Below are 19669 nucleotides of genomic sequence, written 5' to 3'. Positions count from 1 at the left end.
ATGGAGTCAGAGTTTAACAACCTTTGCAACACATCCCCTATCAGAAAATTAAGAGTGTACGCCGGGGTCACGTATGTCTAACACGAAGGAAGTCATCTTGTACGCTCACCTCTTTGATCAGTGTACTCAGGACTGGTATGCAGTTACGTCAATTCTCGAAGATCTTCTAAAGCAGCTGAAAGTCAAGAATCCTTTGCTGCAGAAAGTCCATCTAAGGTCAGATGAAGCCGGTTGCTATCACAACAGCTCCCGAATAACCGCTGTGAGAGATGTCGCCAAAGGAGTTGGGGTTGAAGTTGATAGTTATCACTACTCAGAGCTGCAGTCTGGTAAAGACATTTGCGATCGTATTCTCTATCCAATGAAGTCCTCTAGGACATGAGAGATGCATTGACGCAACACTCAGTAAAAGGAACAACAGCTGAAGTGAGCATAGTCGACGAATCAGAGAACACTCTCCGTATAAATAAGATTGAGCATTTCAGTTAGTAGCTTCCACAACAGTGGCTGACAAAGAGCCAAGTTCAGAGCTTTTTCTCCCGGCTAACAGCAATGCGACGAAAACGTCAGGGTGTGATCGGGATATCGCTGGATGAGGAGGAAGATGTCCAATGCGTCGAGGAAAATTCCGAGAGACAAGATGTGGCCGACAAAGTTAACAAAGAGATCAAAGTCTCACATCCAATCTGCTACGACACGTATGATCTCTGTGAACGTTACCACAGTAACACACTTCAGAAATTCAATATGGTTTTGTTGAGAGCCATCTGTAGTCATTTTGAGATCCCTGTAAAATTGAGAGACAAAAAGCAGATCCTCATAGACAGACTGTCGGACGTGATTAGTGATTGTCGATGTGTTTCTCAGTAGACTTATGTAAACAATGTCTTATACAGTGGCTGAAAGTGTAGAATATGCTCTACAGATACAATCTACCTTTAGTTCCGATATCAAGTTCTGACGGCGTTGATCAAATATGATCAAACTCCAGGTAAAAAGCATTTATTCTTTTCATTCAAAATTTTTCTCCCCAATTATTACATTGGGGTGTAAATTGGGATACAAAACAAAACCATAAGGCACAACGTGCGGCACAAGCTATCAGCGGTTTTCTCTTTTGTGCGGACCTTTGTGAGAACAGTATAACATCGAACTGGATCATCGTGATCTAAATTTAAGTGATTATTTCTTCACTTCAGAAGCCTAAAACCTTCATTTCCCTCTAAGCTTCCAGACATGGAGAGTTTACATTCTGACTCTGGAAAAAATTCAGCTCTGTAGCGATGTTAAATGGGCGATTCACCGCGAAATGTGGCCAATTCCGACATCGTTTTGATACCACGATCACCATGTATGCCGCCTACTTTTCGAAGGCAATACCTTGCTATTTGTTGAGGTCACCAATCTGGTTATTAGAAAAATTCTGAAGTGAGCCATGAAGCCGGGCTGCAAAGCGGGTAAGCTGTATTTATGACGAAATCTGCCCCAGTGGTTGGATTTTGGTGTAGGCGAAAAAATCGCGAATGCTCGTACATGCGCTGATTTAAACGGTCATAACTTTTGAAAAACCGAAAACATAGAGCGGTTTTTTGCATATTTTTGCCTATAAAGGTCTAAAATCAACGGCTGTGTAGGATAGAGTCGTCAACCAGGTCCCAAATCCCAAAACTTAACGTCTAAATCAAGGTTATTTACGGCCATCGGCCTATGGCGATTTCTAGTGGTCAGAGTATGCTAAAATTCGCCTTTTCAGATATAGTTAGAGGGCAAATTCTAACTTTCTTGGCAAACTAGAAAGGTTTTTAAGAAATCTGATATAAATTTTGTGGCTTAACTATGCGAATTAAATATTTTAAAATGTTCAGAATATGCCTATTTTTCAATTTCCGAGACGTTGCGACGGTCCCTACGGACTGGGAAATAATTATGGCCCCTAGTGCGGTCAAAAAATTATTTCGATTCAAACCAAATCTAATTCAGTTCTTTCCTAAGTAAAGTCTTTCTGTTGACAGAGTTTCAGGCAAAATTATTTTTGACGCGAAGTTGACCGGGTGGAAATAAGAGAGACAGCCTCTTAAATAAGGAGCTCAATAAATTGAGAGTGAAACGAGACTTATCTGCAAGTTGAAGTTTGATGAGAATTCAGTTGAGTCATCATGAGTTGCTAGGGATCACATGAGATTGTGAAATTAACTTTGAAAGGCGAAAAAAATTATAAATTGGGTGGGTTTATTTCATACGCAAGTGAGGGTGGGCATGTGATCCCTAATACCTCAGGATGACTCATAAGAATTACCATCAGGCTTTAACTTCCGCCAAATTCTCATGTTCTTGGATTGGTTTTTAGTAATACTTTGCAAAGGTGCAGTGTCCTGACCAACCAGCAGTTCTGAGAATGGTATCAAGAAGTATCTTAGCTTACCTTTCACACGGTAGAGATGCAATATTTCATAAGAGAGGGCGAGTGTTTCATCAGGGTTTTTAAACACGAGAAAGCTGATGAAAGCACGAGGCCGAAGGCCGAGTGTTTTTGTTGTTTTCGAGTGTTTGAAAATCCTGATGAAACATGAAGCTCGAGTTTATGAAGTGGTTCTCAAAAGGATCTACTTTATTAACAATAAACTCAAAAACAGAACGTCCACGTAAATATTCAGTATTTGTGTTGTTTTGTTTCATTGTCGCTTTTGCATAGTTGTTAGTCAGTGTCATGAAAGATGTTGTGTTTTTCACAACTTCGGCTTTTAATTGAGAGCAGTCACCCTTTGTATCGGCGTCCCATTTGCAATTTTGAGTGTTAAAGTGTCTAAACCACTTGAAACCTTGCACATCTAGTAGCGTAACGGAAACCACGAGTACTAGCAGTGAACTTTTGGAAGGTGAAAGCAGTGTACGTGGAATGTTAAATCAGTTCAATTCTGGAATGTTCTTGAATTACAATGTAAACGCAAATGTTAACTACAAAGAATGGTTATCATAATCCTGGAAGTTAATAAACATTTGTTCAAGTACTGCATTATTTTGGGAATTGATTTCCAAACACACGTGTTTGGATATCCTAACACGTGTCTTGATATCTAATCACGCGTGTCTGGATCTGTTCTTTACCGGGTATCAAGGGACATCCGTGTGACCCAAATGAGGCCTCACAATTAGTTAATTACCTCATGCAGTATTAATGACTTTGAGAAAACATATTCGCTTACTCGTGGAATACTTTTAAAGACAAGAAGACAAATTTCTTATCGCTGCGCAGCCATGTAATATCCTCTATTTTATACTCGAGGTTTTTGTCTTGTTCAAAATTTTAAAATCTTATTGGCCAAAGCGAGGAATTTGTGAATTAATTTTACTAAGGTGATACGACTCTTGGCTCAACAATGGAGGTCATCTCGTTCAATAAGCCCAACAAGGGAAGAGTTTATTTATGCAGAGCTGCATGAATCAATAAAGTGTTTACGAGTAGGAAGTTTTAAGTGTCTTGAACTCATATTATCTTTTCTTGGGAAAGTGTCTGGAGGTCGAAAAGTGAAGTGTTTTCTGGGATAGCTGACCTTAAAATTTCTTTTTGGCACCAATCCTCATATCTTCCAGATCTGAATGATTTATAAAGTTGAAATCAAAATTATGTAATCACCATAGGTCAGTGTAGGAAAAATTTGGGCCTTGACAATTGTAAAGCGAACTTTACGCACTTTCTGCAAGCAACGAATAATAACAGCAGGGATTTGGTTCGTTTTCTTTCATAACTCCTCATAATCAGTCGAAAGTTTAAAAAATGTAAGAGTGAGGTACATTTGAGGTTGAAAACGCTCTTCTTTATTCATCTCATGTTGTTGTACAAACAATGTCGAGACTCACAATGGTAGTGACTCTCCAGTAATCCTCAAACCTCGAGGATTCTTGCTACTGCGTGTTCTTCCAGTTGAAACTTCAAACCTTCCTTATCAAGGTTGGTTTTCACAAGGCGGAGATCCACAAAATGGCTCGGTGGCATCTCGTGTATCGCCTTCTTGGCCCTGGAGGAAAAAAAATCAAGAATGACCCATGATTTCTCGCTGAAATAGGAATTATAGATATTGAGTCATCTACTTCGACGCCCTGGTAACCACAAAGATGAAGACAGTTTCCGAACAGTGCGTTCGAGTTGTAATAATGATCGTAATCGATCAGAATAATTTCAGAGAAATGTCTACAAATAGACCTTTATCCAGCTTTGCAGTTTTGTTATCCGATGTGGTTGAAAAGCTATGATCACAAAATACGGAAATTTAAGCGAATTTGAATAATGAAGAAACGTGCAAACCTCGGAGGTGACTCTAAACTGTCGGGTGCACTGCTTCTGAATATATAAGTTATGTTCGCCGCTTCTTATTAAGTAATTTCAAAACAATGGACTGAATTTATACTGCAAAGTTACATAAGTTATATAACAGTTGGTGACTTTTTGGGGACTCGGGAGAGAAACCCGTTAAGATCAAGTCAGATACATGTCTGTACACAGCAGTCGAAGCCAACGTAATTACCTGTAATTGTTTTCATATCGACATTTCAGCATTTTCCCTCCTTCGACCAAAAGGTACATGATAGTGTCTCCCTTGATTGTTCCATCACAAGGAGTCATTTTCTCCGAAGTTGGTTCCCAGCCAAGCGTCTTGTTTTGCATGACAGGCCCGTTGATGGGAAAGTTGCCTCCTTGGAAATTGGTCTTGTGCACAAGAGTGTTGCCTTTGAGGCTGTCAAAGTAGAAAGCATTTCAGAACGCAAAATGAATAAAACATACATTTGAGTCCACCTTACGAGGTAAAAATATTTTAATGGAAAAAAACCTCTAAATCAACTGGTTAGATTACTATGTTAGAAGATAAAAATAAGACTGAAAGGAAGAAAGTGACGAATGTAAAAAAATTAGGTCAATTTTTAATTTTGCCTAATCATTTTTGAAAAGCAAGCGGTTGTCGCTGTATTACTGCACTTTTGAGGCTTCCATGATGGTATTCATCATGGAAATCCGTCGTGAATTTTCACTTTTTCACATGGAGCCCAAATCTTTGTGTAGTGTTGCAGATTATGCAAAAAAATTTAAATGATTTTTGTTTTCAATCATTCATAGATGTAACTCAAAGATCTTTGTCCAATCTGCAAGTTAAAAAAGCTGATTAACAGTTAAATAGTAAGTAATTACTCACCTCATTTCCACGGTGGCCGTGGCACTCCCTCCATCTTCAAATGTTAATTTCCTGTCGTATGTCAGACCTTCGGGAAATGCTTGCTTGAAATAGTCAGGAATATCAGCAGGGTACTTCATAAAACATTTGAATCCATACTTCAAGGTCGGTGCCACTATGTCAACGGCAAATGGAAGGGGTCCGCCCTTTGTAACACGGAATGTCCCCGTTTGTTTGCCTCTGAAATATTCAGATGGAGAGGATTTTCGATATTGTGGTCTTTCATTAACGAAATCACTAGCATATGACTATTTTGGTGCGTTTTCATCACATAAGTGACTTGCGCACAATGACTTCTGGACGAGTTACTATATAAAGCTTAGATTTATAAACCCGTTTCTCCAAGACAGCCATACGCAGATGACACAAACGGCCAAAGGAAACATAGCTGAAATAACCAAATTTGCTTTGGTTAGACCAGCAATGCATCCACGCAAAAGGACAATTTACAGGTTGATCGTTATTTGACATTAACTTACTCGTAAGGTTTGCCGGTGCCTTCTCCTTCGATGGTGAACGCATGACCATTGACACAGCCCTCCATAAGCCATGTCATCTTCATGGTATCAGCTAGAACCTGAATATGGAAGAAAATGATCAAAAACCGTCAGGAGAAAAAGATTTTCTGGAGAGGCACTTAACCCGCCTATTCTATTAGCCATGTAAACTACAATTCACTTACATATTTTGAATGAGACATCTTAAAATCCGCTTCGCAAAGTCAAGCAACGAGCACTGTTACCGCCTAAGAGGTGTGTCCTGCAGTTGCATCAAATTGAAGGTGAGCCTCCCTGGTTTGCTAAATTTATACAGTGCCACTCAACCCAAAAAGACAATGATCAATTATATGTCTGACGCGCCGTGTACACAGATTTATATCCTTTTCCGACGGTTCGCGTAATCTTTTAACCCTGACTGTCCGCTTATTTTGGCCTTGGGAATTATTTTTGCCGAAAATAACAACGTTGTACTTGACCTGTTTTCATAACGACCTAACAAAGCACGAAGGTTCAATATGGCATAAAAAGACTCTAAATATACCTAACATCAGTTAATAATGTAATTAAAGAAGTATTACAGACTGTTTTTTTTTCTTTTTCCGAAATGGAACTCGATGGAACAGAGCGATTCCACCGTTCTGGCCTGCAAGACTGGCAGAGTAAGTTTTAAGGCTAATCAATTATGTAACTATAGACTCAAGTTGCTCCTAGGTATCGAAATATTTCGATAATTATCTGCCTAAGAGAGGTAATCAGATTGTGACATAAGCGATTGTTGCGTACTCGACACGCTTTTGAGGAAGGATTCCATTTTCTTTCTTACATTTTTCCTCTGTCGTTGACAGTTTTAACAGTAAGTTCAAACAAAGAGTTAAAAAAGGAAAGAAACGAACTAAGAAAGCCTTCAACGTCCGCGTGCGTTTTACCTCATTTTTAAGCATTTCAGGCGAGTTATCCCTGTCAGACTTTGCCAGATGCCGCCGAATGTTACGTAATTCTACCTTGCATAATCTAATATTGTATAAGGTAATATTATAACGATAAGAACAGTTTATTAAACTCTCTTGCTGTAACTTACTGAATTAACGAGTTATAATACAATGAAAACTTAAAAACTTGAAAACCTGCAAGCTTTTTTATAAATGTACTCAACATTACTATTCCACTTAAGGTCGCTATCGATAAATACTCCTAGAATCTTGTAAGTCGATACACGTGCTATACCGTTGTTGTCTACAACTAATGGTGTTAGAGTAAAATTAGAATTTAACATAAAGTTAATTAACATCTCTTTACATTTAATTGGGTTGAGTGTCATGTTGTGATCCACAGAAAGATTGCGAATGTCAGAGACGGTCGAATTGAGCAGACTATGGCAGACGTGTCAACCACAAACTTGACTCTCGGGTGCAAATCAGCTAAAACATTGTTTGTCATTATTGTTAAAAGGTAAGTATAATTCCTAAGTAAATTACCTGTGGCGCAAACTGTCGCGGGTCGATTTTTCCATTTTTCTATAATATTGCATAAGGTTATGTAACTTTTAGGGTGCCTCCGTGAAGTTTTAACCTGTTTATGAGGCGTTGTGTTTTCATGCATAATTTGTATCAAGCAAATTTTTCGCCTGTCACGAAAGAAAATAAAATTGTAAACCACCAAATGGCGCGAATTCATTGCTTCTTTTGTTTATCGCGGGTCCATTTTTCCATTTTTCTATAATATTGCATAAGGTAATATTGTATACCTTGTTATGTAACGCGCAAACTGTCGCGGGTCGATTTTTCCATTTTTCCATAATATTGCATGAGGTAATATTGCATAAGGTTATGTAACTTTTAAGGTGCCTCCGTAAAGTTTTAACCTGTTTATGACGCGCGCAGCGTCGTTCTATATTCACGCATAATTTCTATTCTTTTCTACCTTTGAGATCACTAAAAGTTGTCATATACAATAGACAAGGGTCGGACTGTTGTTTTCTGTAGTTAAAATTAACAAAACGGTTTTCGTTCTTTAGCTAGAACACAACAAAGGAAGATACCCACTAGCGGTAATCTTGCTTAATTTGAGTTGAATTTTCTGCAAGTGACATTGGTTAAATTCTTCAACAATTTCTCCAAACGTGAAGTTTGTCGTGCCGATCATTTTAAAGTCGAAAATCAGTTACAAAGGAAGTTTCTTTGCTGTTAACACATCTTGTTTCCTGCTTAATATATCAATATCTTGGCCCGCAAATCTGGCGCGAGTTGCTTAAAGGGTAACTAACGCCAAAATTTTCCCTTTTTTTTGGTCCCAATACATTCCTCTTAGGTTAAAGAATCCTAAATGTGCAAATAAACGTCATATTGTGTTAAACCAAATTTTCTACAAATCTTATTTGACGCTTAATCGACTGCCGGCTCTCACCGAGAAATTATAAACTCTTGCTCACACGTAATGCTCAAATAAGGAACCAGCCTCGAACGAACAATTGATCCTGAGTGTGTACAAATCCACGAAGACACATTTCAGTTTATTTCCTGTTATTTATCTTGTATTATTTTGGTGTTACACCCTATCCTTGCGGTCAGCGAGAAAGATGGCGGTATTTTTCTGAGCTTCGTTAAATTTACAGTGAATTTAGCTTATCAAAGCTGCATTTTCCTCTTTTTTCTCAATTTTTCGCGTTGTATGTTGTCCTAATTCATTTACGTACCATTATGGGAGGTCTAACGACAGAAGAATTCAAGAGTTTGTTGGAGGAGGCTTTAGAGCCTCTACGCAGATCGATTGATGAAGTGAAGAAGTCTATCGCCACTACGAACTCTAATTATTACCAAGTACTAACAAAAATATCACCCTACTAAAAAGGAATGACAGAACTGGTTAATGAGAGCAAGAGTCTGAAGGGTAAGCTCCTGGATACTACAAGCCAGCTAAAAGTTTTAAAGGAATCATTTAACGAACTTGAACAATACTCGAGACGAGACTGCATGGAAATCCGGGGTATTCCAAAGATTTCTAGTGACACGCGGGAAGATGCGAACGAAATTGTAGTGGAGCTTGGTTGAAAGATAGGAGTTGACCTGAAAAAAGAGGATATATCAACGAGCCATCGTCTTCCGAGTAAAAGGAAAGCGAACGGAGAAAGGTGTATTACATGCTAATCCTGATCCTAATATAATGTTTGACTCCATTTACACTAGAGTCTAATAAAGGCATAATTGATGTTCATATCCCTCTCATACAACTCTCAAAACGTTTATAAAAAATGAAATATAAGCCATGGATAACTACCGCTTTCAGGGTCTCAGTCAACATAAAAAATAAACTTTTCAAGAAGTATATTTCAGCTAAATCTGTATATTATCACAGCAAATTCAAAATTTATAGAAATAAAATTCATCACTTATTAAAAGTAAGTAAAAACAATTATTATAATAATTATTTCCATGTAAGCAAGTCTGATTCCAAGAGAGTATGGAAGGGGATAAGACAACTTGTTAATCTTAAATCCAGATCTGGCTCTACTGCCACTAAATTAGTTGTTGAGGATGTTGAATTAAATGATTCTAAGTCAATGGCTGATGCTTTTAATAATTTCTTTGCTAATATTGGAAATGATTTGACAAAGAATATTCCTTGTGTAAATAAATCCTCCATTCGGTATCTCACAGCCCCATCTCAAGACAGTTTCTTTCTATTTCCCACAACAACAGTTGAAATTGAAAATGAAATTATTGTGCGAAATGCTAATAAGTCTACTGGGCCTTACAGCATACCAGTTGCTATTTTAAAAGCTACCAAACATGTTATATCTGCACCTCTAGAAATTATAGTCAATGCTTCTTTTTCTACTGGAATTGTCCCTGATTTATTTAAAATTGCTTAATTAAGTTACCCCTGTTATTAAAAAGGGCGTGCAAACAAGTTTAAATAATTATCGTCTCATTTCTATTCTCTCTCTATTCAGCAAGCTGTTAGAAAAGTTGATGCATAAAAAAATTTTGAATTTTTGGAGAAGAAAAAAGTAATTTATTGTAAGAAGTTTTGCTTCCGTGCGGAAACACTCCACGGATCATGCTATCGTAAGCATCATTGACTTGATTCAACATGCAATTGACTGCCAGGAATTTTCTAGAAGTATATTTTTGGATTTCAGTAAAGCCTTTGATACTGTAAATCGTAATATCTTGATCGAAAAACTAGATTATTATGGCATTCGTGGTGTTACCAAGGATTGGTTCATCTCCTATCTTACCGATAGATATCAATATGTTTCCTTAGGGCAAACTGAGTCTGATCCTCATCCTGTCTCTTGTGGTGTTTCTCAAGGCTCAGTTTTCGGCCCACTATCATTTCTTGTAGATGTAAATGATTTTAGTTACTACTCTGAAATTCTAGATTTTCATTTATATGCAGATGATGCCAATCTGTTTTATAAACGCAAAAATCTTAAAGTCCTTGAATCCAAAGTAAACAATGAACTAGTAAATATTCATACTTGGTTGACTTTTGTCATTTTCCACCCTCCACGAAGAAAGTTACCCTTTCATGTCATACTCTCTTTAGATAGCATTAACTTAAACCAAGAGTACTCAGAAAAAATATCTAAGCATTGTAATATATTCTAATTTATCTTAGAAAAGTCAAGTACGCCACAATGCTGAAAAGATTAAGCGCAATATTGGGAATCTTTCTAAACTTCGTTATTATGTGAATTCAGATATTCTGGTTAAACTATATTATGCTTTAATATATCCCTTCTTAACCTATGCTTTAATTTCTTGGAATTACACCTCTTCTTCAACTACCCAGTCTTTTTCCATTTCACAAAAGAGAGCTATACGAGTGTTGACTTTCGTGAGCATTCCAGTCCAATTTTCAAATGCTTAAATATTGTTAAACTGCCTGACCTTGTTTTTCGTAATATCGCAGTCTTTATGTATAACTTTCACAATAGACGTCTGCCATCTGTGTTTGATACTTTCTTCACACAAGTTAATAAAAGATACATTTATAATACAAGAAGAGTCTGGAATGATCTTTTTGATCAGGAGTGAGTACAAAGAATCGTTCTGACGAGGGGCTGACCATAGAAACGTCAGCTTTTTTTTACTCTTTACGGTGGCCAATTTACGTTTTCAACTCAGTTGTTAACACTAAATTACCTGCTGAGTACAATAAAGATTGATTGATTGCTATCCTTAAAGGCCATTTTGAAAACGTTTCAATCCAGGTCACTTGATGTGATACGTCACACGTGTGTAAGGTAGTGAAAAGCGTCATGTCAAGACCTGAACGTAACAATTTCATCCTCCCTGTTCGGCTGCTGCCGGAATTTACCAGCGAAAAAAAAATTTTTTTCCAGTCTGACATAGGCCACCATTTAGAGACTATGAACTACGAAGTGAGAAATTAAATAATGAAGGTTGAATAATTGAAAGGCGACGGATCGGTTCTCTGTATTCAGAGTCGCAGGTTATTTGCACGCCATTCCAAACAGTTGTAAATAAAATATATTCCCATAATTTGTTCTTCCTAACCATTATCGAATCATATACTTATAAAGATATGTTTAGTCCATGCCGAAAAGTATTGGAGTTTAGATTTTGTCCGGTGTATATCATTGTGACCTCAGGCCCATCGGTTCTGGAGTGAGCGTGACTAAGCGCTAAGTACTGTCGCGGATTATGGGAGGTCGCCATCTGGTTTCGTGAACGAAACTCTTCTTTCACGTTCCGGTAATGTTCAAGAATTATTCTTTTTTATTTTTTTTACGGAGACTGGTGAATAGCACAAAGACTTTTTGCTGTTGTAACTTTCTGTTTATTTCCTTCAACACGTTTTGTCTCTAACTGAGAGTCCTCCAGGAATGATTACAACTAGCATTGAGCAGCATATAAATATAGCATATTCGTGTGCTTAAGTTCAATGAGGGTTACTCGTTTCAAAAATGTACAACTGTCATCTGAGTGAACAGTAAATTGCTCACGCTCCTCTATCGTAACTAAAACAAGCCGACAGCCTTTGACCCTAAAGCATCGTCTCTAGCTGAGAGAGCTCCAAGAATGATTACAACTGGCATTGAGCAGCATATATATATAGCACATTCGTGTGCCTAAGTTCAATGAAAGGTTACTCGTTTCAAAAATGTACAACTGTCAGCTGAGGGAACAGTAAATTACTCACGCTCATTTATCGTAACTAAAACAAGGCGACAGCCTGAGACCCTACCGGTTAAAACGCAGTGCTTTGGTGATAAAAAGGAACCGAGTCAGCGACAAACTCGTGCTACGGAAATAACAAGCACGTAATGTTTCTCAATTTACGACCTCAACTTTAAAACAGATATATGTTCACCCTCAAGTTATCCAAACCTGTACCACTATTAGCCGTGTTGACATTTACAAGATGGACGGAAAACAACAGGATGTAAAATGAAGAAAACGAAAAGCTGGGAAGCGCTGTATAGTGATTTTTCGTACCCAAAAAATGCAGACGGAGTCAGCCTTCACCAGTTTCCTCTAACTCTGGATGCTGGACAATACATCTGGCTTCTGCCTGCAACTGTTCCGCTGTAACATCCTCCAAATTTTTATTTTTGACCACATCTACTTTGTTTTCTTTCTCCCTCCACATTGATTGGCAGTCTCCACACTAACACTCTGTACTAATTGAAGTATTGTACTTAATTGAATGTACTATTGAAGCGGCCGCGGCTCAAGGGCCCACGGTCCTCCTCTCACTCTCGCGATATATTTTAGGTTCGTCCAGGTGGTTCAAATCGCGAGGACCTGATTTCACCAGCAGGTTGATAAGCCCCTTCATTATGTTCACTCTCCATCGAGGCCTCAAAATCCGAATAATCAGACCCCGAAATAGAACTGCTTTTACTCGAGTTACTATCCGCATTTTTACTTTGCATAATGTACACACGCGTGACGCACAAGGTCACATGATCAAAATCGAAGCGTTTACAGCAGGTGACTCACGAAGCTGCAATGAGGACTGTTTTCTCGGCGAAAAAAGGCACAAAGAGGCATACCAAGCACCTTGTATCTGTCTCAATGTGTTATTTGAGGCGTTTAGACGGTATTCCGAAAAAGCGACCTTTTAGCCGTCAGTTACCCTTTAAAGAATAACAAAGGACCAGTTCAGAGTGCAGTAGCCGGTCAGAACGCGCCTTCAACGCTATCCACTGTTCTGGTGCATACTTGTAAAAGATCAGCATCCTGCCAGTCCAATAAATTTTTAACACCTTACTCACGTATGTCAGAAAGTACTCATTCGTTAAAAAAATTATAGGATTAAAAACCTTTTTAAAAGTAATCCTAGTATTTTTAGCGTAAAAGTGAAATTTACGGAGTATTCAGAAGAGCCTTGATGATAGTTCGGAGAAAAACAGCAACCAAATTGAAAGACCGAAATGGAATTTACCAAACAGTAACAGCAATATCATGCAAAGTCTAGACAAGAGATATATAAAGAATCTTTCTTACAAACTGGATCACAGCGGTACAATTAACGAAAATCCTTCACGTACCTTTTTGAAATTGTCTATTAGACATACCTGTATTATACTTGTACAGACAAAAATCCTTTATTTTGCAGTATGATAAGGCGTTTTTATTTTTGTCTATTAGACATATCTGTAGTATACCTGTAAAGACAAAAATCCCTTTATTTTGCAGTATGATGAGGCGTTTTTATCAAAACATTATTCACGTAGCAGACTTGTTCAACTCCAGCTTCGACAGATACATCACGTAGTTGTATAATTTGCCGTATGGCTACATAATGCGGGGCGGAAAGGGGTAAATTTTTTTAGGGGGAATCCTCCAAACTGGTGCACGTAGTGGTGCATTTAAGTGGTTTTGGTTTCTTTAAGTCGAGCATTAGATAGCACAAGACAAAACAGAATTCAGGAAAGTGTCAAAGTGGGTCATTTGTAGTCTCAGGACACTGCATTTCATAGCCGCGTAAATGCTCTTCCCGCTTAGCCAAGGGTCACGTCTATGGTTGTAAAGTGGATCTCAAGATGTCTCATTCAAAGCAAGTAAGCGAATTGCAACTCGGTGATTACTCTTTTTTCGATCAATCAAGTTTTCAAACCTTATCGTGACACTAAACCATGTAATCGTAAAACTCCGCCTTGTAAACGATTTCGGCCTTAACTTGCCAATTCATTGAAACGTTGAATATCACCCACAAAGGTAGCGGTTCGAAAAATAATTACAAGGATTGTCACTCGTCTGGTCTCCCTTTCTTTTTATGTACGTAAGGGCTTTTCTTATGTACGTGGAAAACCCCGAAATGGACAACTCGCCAAAATGGGTTTTTTTCATCAAAGTAAGCGGTCAGATAACAGGCGATACGCTATGGAAGTAAGGTGAGGTATTTTTATTGAGAAATTGACGTATTTGTTCAGTCCTTAGAGCGGTCGTACATATTCCCATACAAACTCTTATAATTCCGCCATGACTGTTATTGCGCAAGATGATCTTATCACAGCTTGGGCTGCCTGTGGGTGGAATCAAAATTTTCTTACACAGCTGCTCATTTATGTTTTACTCATTTTGCGTTCTGAAATGTGTTTTACTCAGAGGTAACACTCTCGTGCACAAAACCAATTTTCAAAGAGGCAACTTTCCCATCGACGGGCCTGTCATGCAAAACAGGACGCATGGCTGGGAACCAACCTCGGAGAAAATGACACCCTGTGAAGGAATAATTAGGGAAGACACTATCATATACCTGATGGTTGAAGGAGGGAAATTGCTGAATTGTCGATATAAAAACAATTACAGGTAATTACGTTGGCTTCGACTGCTGTGTACAGACATGTATCTGACTTAATCTTAATGCGTTTCCCTCCCGAGTCCCTAAAAAGTCACCAACTGTTATGTATTATGAAATTACGTAATAAGAAGCGGCGAACTTAACTTCTTGAAGGTGTTGACAGTGATAGGAAATTCTCACTATTCCATAGAAATATGAATTTCATTCCTGAGGTTGAAACGTTACCTATCGACAAAAGAGTCGATCGAAATATTGTCTGAACTAAATGAGAAAATGACTGTTGGGTGACACATGCATCGTTGAAGGACAAACTATGGGTTGGCGAAATATATTTAGAAGCAGTGTATTCGAATGTTGAAAGTCGCCTCCGAGATTTGCTCGTTCTTTCATTGGCCTAAATTCGCTAAAAATTTCCGAATTTTGTGATCATTACTTTTTAATAGCATCGAATTACATAATTGCCAAGCTTGATAAAGCTTCAGTTGTGGACACTTCTCAGATTTTATTTTGATCGCTTACAATTATGATTTCAACTCAAACGCACTGTTAAGAAATGGTTACCTAGGCTTAGAACATAAGTTGAAGACTCAATAACTACACATCTCATTTCCACGAGAAAATCACGGATCGTTCTTACTTTTTTTTAATACCACACAGCCACTTTCGTTAATTTTGTGATGATCATTACTTTTCAATAGCATCGGATTACATAATTGCCAAGCTTGATAAAGCTACAGTTGTGGACACTTCTCAGATTTTATTTTGATTGCTTACAATCATGATTTCAACTTGAACGCACTGTTAAGAACAAGTCTCTGTAAGAATCAAACATCTTGGGAAATAAAAATTTTCAACCCCCATTCAAATTTTACATGTAGTTAGGCACTCAGCGGGGATGCACAAAAATACCCTTTTTAAAGGCCGCAGCATTCTTTTTGCCATGGTAACAGCGGCTGCTTGTTTGAGGCCTTGGGCCTCATTTTCATACAAAAACGTCGCAAAAAAAGAGTGAAATGTTTATTTCTGTATGTCAAGCTAAATACAACATTACAAATTGGCACCTCTACCATACATAGTAACATCATTCGTCTTCACTTTGGCTCATTCAATTTTCCCTGAGAGTGAATGTGAACACACCAATAGATTATTATCGGTACAGTTTCGGTCATTTTTGTTGTCGGGTAAAACAGGGAAAATAGTATACCGATTCTGGAACTGAAACTACCTACCTAGCTGGTTATAATATTCTAGTTTTTAAATATGTAAAAATCTCTGGGGGCCTGCCTCTACTTTGCATAGGGGCAATTCGCGAAAAAAGCTCAAAATCAGATATTGCATAATTTGGCGATGTTTACATCTAATGTTTTTAACAACAAATGTTTCAGAAAGGTGAAACATGCACGGCTTTGGAAGAATGTTATCTTATGAGCAATATCCCGAAGAGAAATCTCGCCTCTGGTTGTCATATTTTAAAAAAAATTGATCAACCTTCATGAAGGACTACTCGACGTAACTACAAACATATACTTCAAATCGTGTGCATATCATCCAGATTCCGAGTGCCGCACCTTCTTTCATTAGAATTTGAGCGATCCGAAGTCTTCTGAAGGTATACTGATATACTTGTATGTCATTTGAAAGATGTTGAAGTCGGCTGATCTACACGAAAGTATCGTCACACCGGTCGTTTGTCATAAACATGTACGTTGTCACGATGGCATGACGCTGTATTTCTCCATGAAGTTTCCATCGATCGCCCCAAAGAAGACGAGAAATGGAAATTTTTGGAAATAGCTTGATAATCTCTTTAGACCAACGTTATTGGACTGAGGGATCTCCTTTTTCTTCCTTATGAGCCGGCCACCTCAGGGGAAAATTAAAGAGACCTTTAACTTCCTCTCTTGTAAATCACTGGGATATTGCGTTATTTTCATCTTTAAGCTTGTAAAAGATATTCGGGAGAAAAGTATGGAAAATAATGGTGATGAAATCGCTGTTCTTTTTCCTGAAGGACATGAAGCAATCCAGATTACATATTAACCATGGGGCATTTCGTTCAAGTGACAAGTTACGATTTACGTGTGGATAATAGGTTGTTTGAAAGGTAGAATTATGACATAATGATTTCATTAAATATTTTATTTCGCACTTTGTTATGAGTTTTTCTTCATCAAGACATGGAAGGAAACATTGATTGACTTGATTGCACTGCGGCGGTGATAAGTTTCTCCTCATCATATCTTATGCAAATTTTCTAACAATTTTCTGACATAGTAAAAAAGGTAAAGAACGTTCTCTGGTTAAAAAGGCTTTAAAATATGAGCTTTCGGCTATTATACTATAGCCTTTAACGAATGTAAAAACAAATTAGCGCGTGAATGGAAATATATACAGGGGAGGGTGAGAAAAAAATTAAGAACTAAAAAATACAATAGAAGTGTGGAAAGCTAAAGAATGGACAACAAAACAAAATCAAATTACAATAAGATAGAATATTGTCTTGGTAACGGTTTAGAATTATTGTCTGCGCCGACAGTTTTTGCGGTATGCCAAGATTCTAGTGTTTTTGGGACGCGGTAATTGCCTTTGTCTATCACGGTAGCGCCCTCAAAGTCAATCGCGTGATTGTTTTCCCACGCATGGTTGGCAATGTTCGAGCCACTCGTATAGTTTTTAAGATTTCGTTGATGTTCCTTTCTCCGGGTTTTAAAGCATCTGCCAGTTTCTCCTACATAACTCCAACAGCAGTCAGAGCACGGAATTTTGTAGACAACATTGCATTGTAGATCTAGGGGCTGCCTAAACTTAGGTGACGGGAATTCTTGTTGCAGGGTTTTAGCTGGTTTGCTAACCACACGAATGTCATTTTTGCGAAGTAATCTGGTAAGGGGCTCAGTCAGGCCGCTGATGTAGGGAAGACAAGCGAAACTCAGATATGCGTCTGATGGATCGGCCCATTTGAAGAACATGGACACTAACTCTTCCGGTGGAGGAGTCGTCGGAGCTGACTTCTTTTTTATAATGTTGGAAATAACTATAGATGGGTAGCCATTAGCTTTTAAGGCTTCGGCAACGTGGCTAGTCTCGCGTCTTTTACCTTCAATGGTGCTCGGAAGGTTGGCTGCACGGAATAGAAGGGTCGAGGCCGCACCGACTATATGTTTTAATTCATGATGTGAAGAAAAATCCAGATATCTATCTGTGTGTGTCGGCTTTCTGTAAACATCAATGCTAGTAACACCATTTTTCCTGGAAACAAGCGTGTCAATTCAGTTCAATTTTTTTTAATTTTCTGACAGTTTTCAGATGATTCGAAATATCTTTGTCTCAAAAATGACCGAAATTGTACCGAGATGAATAATCTATTGGTGTGTTCACATTCAATCACAGGGAATATTAAATGCATCAAAGTCAAGACAAATGATGTTACTATGTATGGTAGCCATTTGTAATGTTGTATTTAGCTTGAGATAGAGAAATAAACATTTCACTCTTTTTTTGCGACGTTTTTGTATGAAAATGTGGCCCCAGGCCCCGAATAAGCAGCCGTTGTTACCATGGCAACAATAGTGCTGCAACCTTTAAAAAGGGCATTTTTCTGTATCCCCCCCTGAGTGCCTAACTGCATGCAAAATTTGAATGGGGGTTGAAATATATCAAACTCACGGGGTAAAAATAGTCTTAACACGAATATAGTGACCACGCCCACTTCAACGCCCCACTCAAATCGAATGTAATTTTCGAACATTTTACCATCGTGCAGATTCTCTACGGAAAAAAAAAGCACTCAATGTACCTCTGAAATATTAAACTACAATATTGTGGCTTTCTATTTCGCTAATTTTCTAACTTGAAGGTAAAGCTTTACCCTCGTCATTTGAACCTTTTCTCCGAGCGGTTGCGTGAAATTAACAAGGCGTTTTTGTTCAAAACACAACCGAGCGAAGCGTCTCGGGCGATATCCCTTTTACGCAAGCGCAATTTAAAAATGTACCGCCAGAATCGAAAAGAGGAACAAATTTCCTTTGTTTTGATATGTAAAGTGTCGAACAAAAAGTAGATTTACCCTCGTCAAATGGCGTTTCAAAACAGCTGTATCTTCCTCCTTTTGATTTTTTCCTGTTTTGTGAGCGTGAAAGCAGTAGGAAAGGGATCGGGAAACTCAGAAAGCACTTCGGAAATCAATCTGCCATTGTTTACTTACGAGATAAACAAGTAAGATTTGTGAAGTTCATCGCAGTATGAAGTCTAAATAAATGCCTTTTTTAAGCTTGTTCGCTGGATTTTTCGTAAACTTCCATGATTAATTTTTCGTTTCAGCTTACTAATCTATACTATTTTAAAGCAAAGAAGTTTTCAGAGAGAACCATGAGTCGGTCCTTTCAATAATTGTAAACAAAGTGTTTGAGCAATCAGGTATACGAGGTATAATAATCAATAGCCATATATCAGAAGTCTTCAGAAAGAAAATATTCGTTTTCAGAAAGCTGTCAAGAAAGCTAGTAATCGTGGCAATTAAATGCACTTCTTAGCAATTTGGAAACGGGCCCTCGGTATCGATTTAAGGTGTATTACAACGAGGTTGATGTACATCAGCTTAAAGATGAGAACAGCCAGTTGAGGGGAGAAAAAATAAAATTAGAAGAATCGTTGGTACAGGAGAAGGCAAAGCGATTGCGAGTGGATAAAAAAAACCGAGAAGCCCTCGAGAAAGCTGAGAAGAAAGGGGCCTTCTAAAATAACAAATTTATTCATTTGGCCAAAAAGTGATTACAAATGGGAAAAAAGGTAGAGGCCCAGCTAAGGAGAAGTTTAATGACTATTGCAAGCACCATCAAAAGAGTAGTAGTTGCCAAACTACACTCTCCTTTCTTGGGCTGTACAGTTTTGTTGCAACCAAAATTGAAGTCCTCAACTCTGAGACTAATCAATATGAAGCTTTCAATCTTGTTGGAGAGGGAGAGCTGCCATTTACAGAGTCTGACCCAAAGGCCCTTAATAATGATGACACTGATAACATAAATATGTGGCTCTACCTTAAAGATAAATTCATTATTTCAAATGAGGCTTAGCCATTAAGGCTAATGATCTCCCCAATATATATTCCATCAAGAAGCAAATTAATGAGCTAAACAGTAAATGGAACTTGAAACCAACACCAGGAGA

General features: G+C 38.0%; 2 protein-coding genes across 2 annotated transcripts; both read right to left on the bottom strand.

Moving 5' to 3' along the window:
• Nucleotides 1–3793: 3793 nt before the first annotated feature.
• Nucleotides 3794–6004, bottom strand: LOC149051143 (GFP-like fluorescent chromoprotein amFP486). Its single transcript, XM_089196065.1, has 5 exons — nucleotides 5908–6004; nucleotides 5705–5802; nucleotides 5187–5405; nucleotides 4524–4733; nucleotides 3794–4016 (listed from the first exon to the last, which is right to left on the bottom strand). Exons 1-5 carry the CDS (start codon nucleotides 5923–5925, stop codon nucleotides 3884–3886), a joined length of 678 nt encoding a protein of 225 aa, XP_089052191.1. The 5' UTR covers nucleotides 5926–6004; the 3' UTR covers nucleotides 3794–3883.
• A 10976-nt stretch (nucleotides 6005–16980) lies between these two features.
• On the bottom strand, nucleotides 16981–17772 carry LOC149051142 (uncharacterized; the record flags this gene model as incomplete). Its single annotated transcript, XM_089193850.1, has 1 exon — nucleotides 16981–17772. A coding segment is annotated over one exon (792 nt), but the record flags the coding sequence as incomplete, so codon positions are not given.
• Between the last annotated feature and the right edge of the window lie 1897 nt (nucleotides 17773–19669).

The sequence above is a fragment of the Pocillopora damicornis genome, chromosome 2 (genome assembly GCF_964200805.1).
Source record: "Pocillopora damicornis chromosome 2, jaPocDami1.2, whole genome shotgun sequence".
NCBI classification, from domain to species: domain Eukaryota; kingdom Metazoa; phylum Cnidaria; class Anthozoa; order Scleractinia; family Pocilloporidae; genus Pocillopora; species Pocillopora damicornis.
This window is presented reverse-complemented; position numbering and strand designations above follow the sequence as displayed.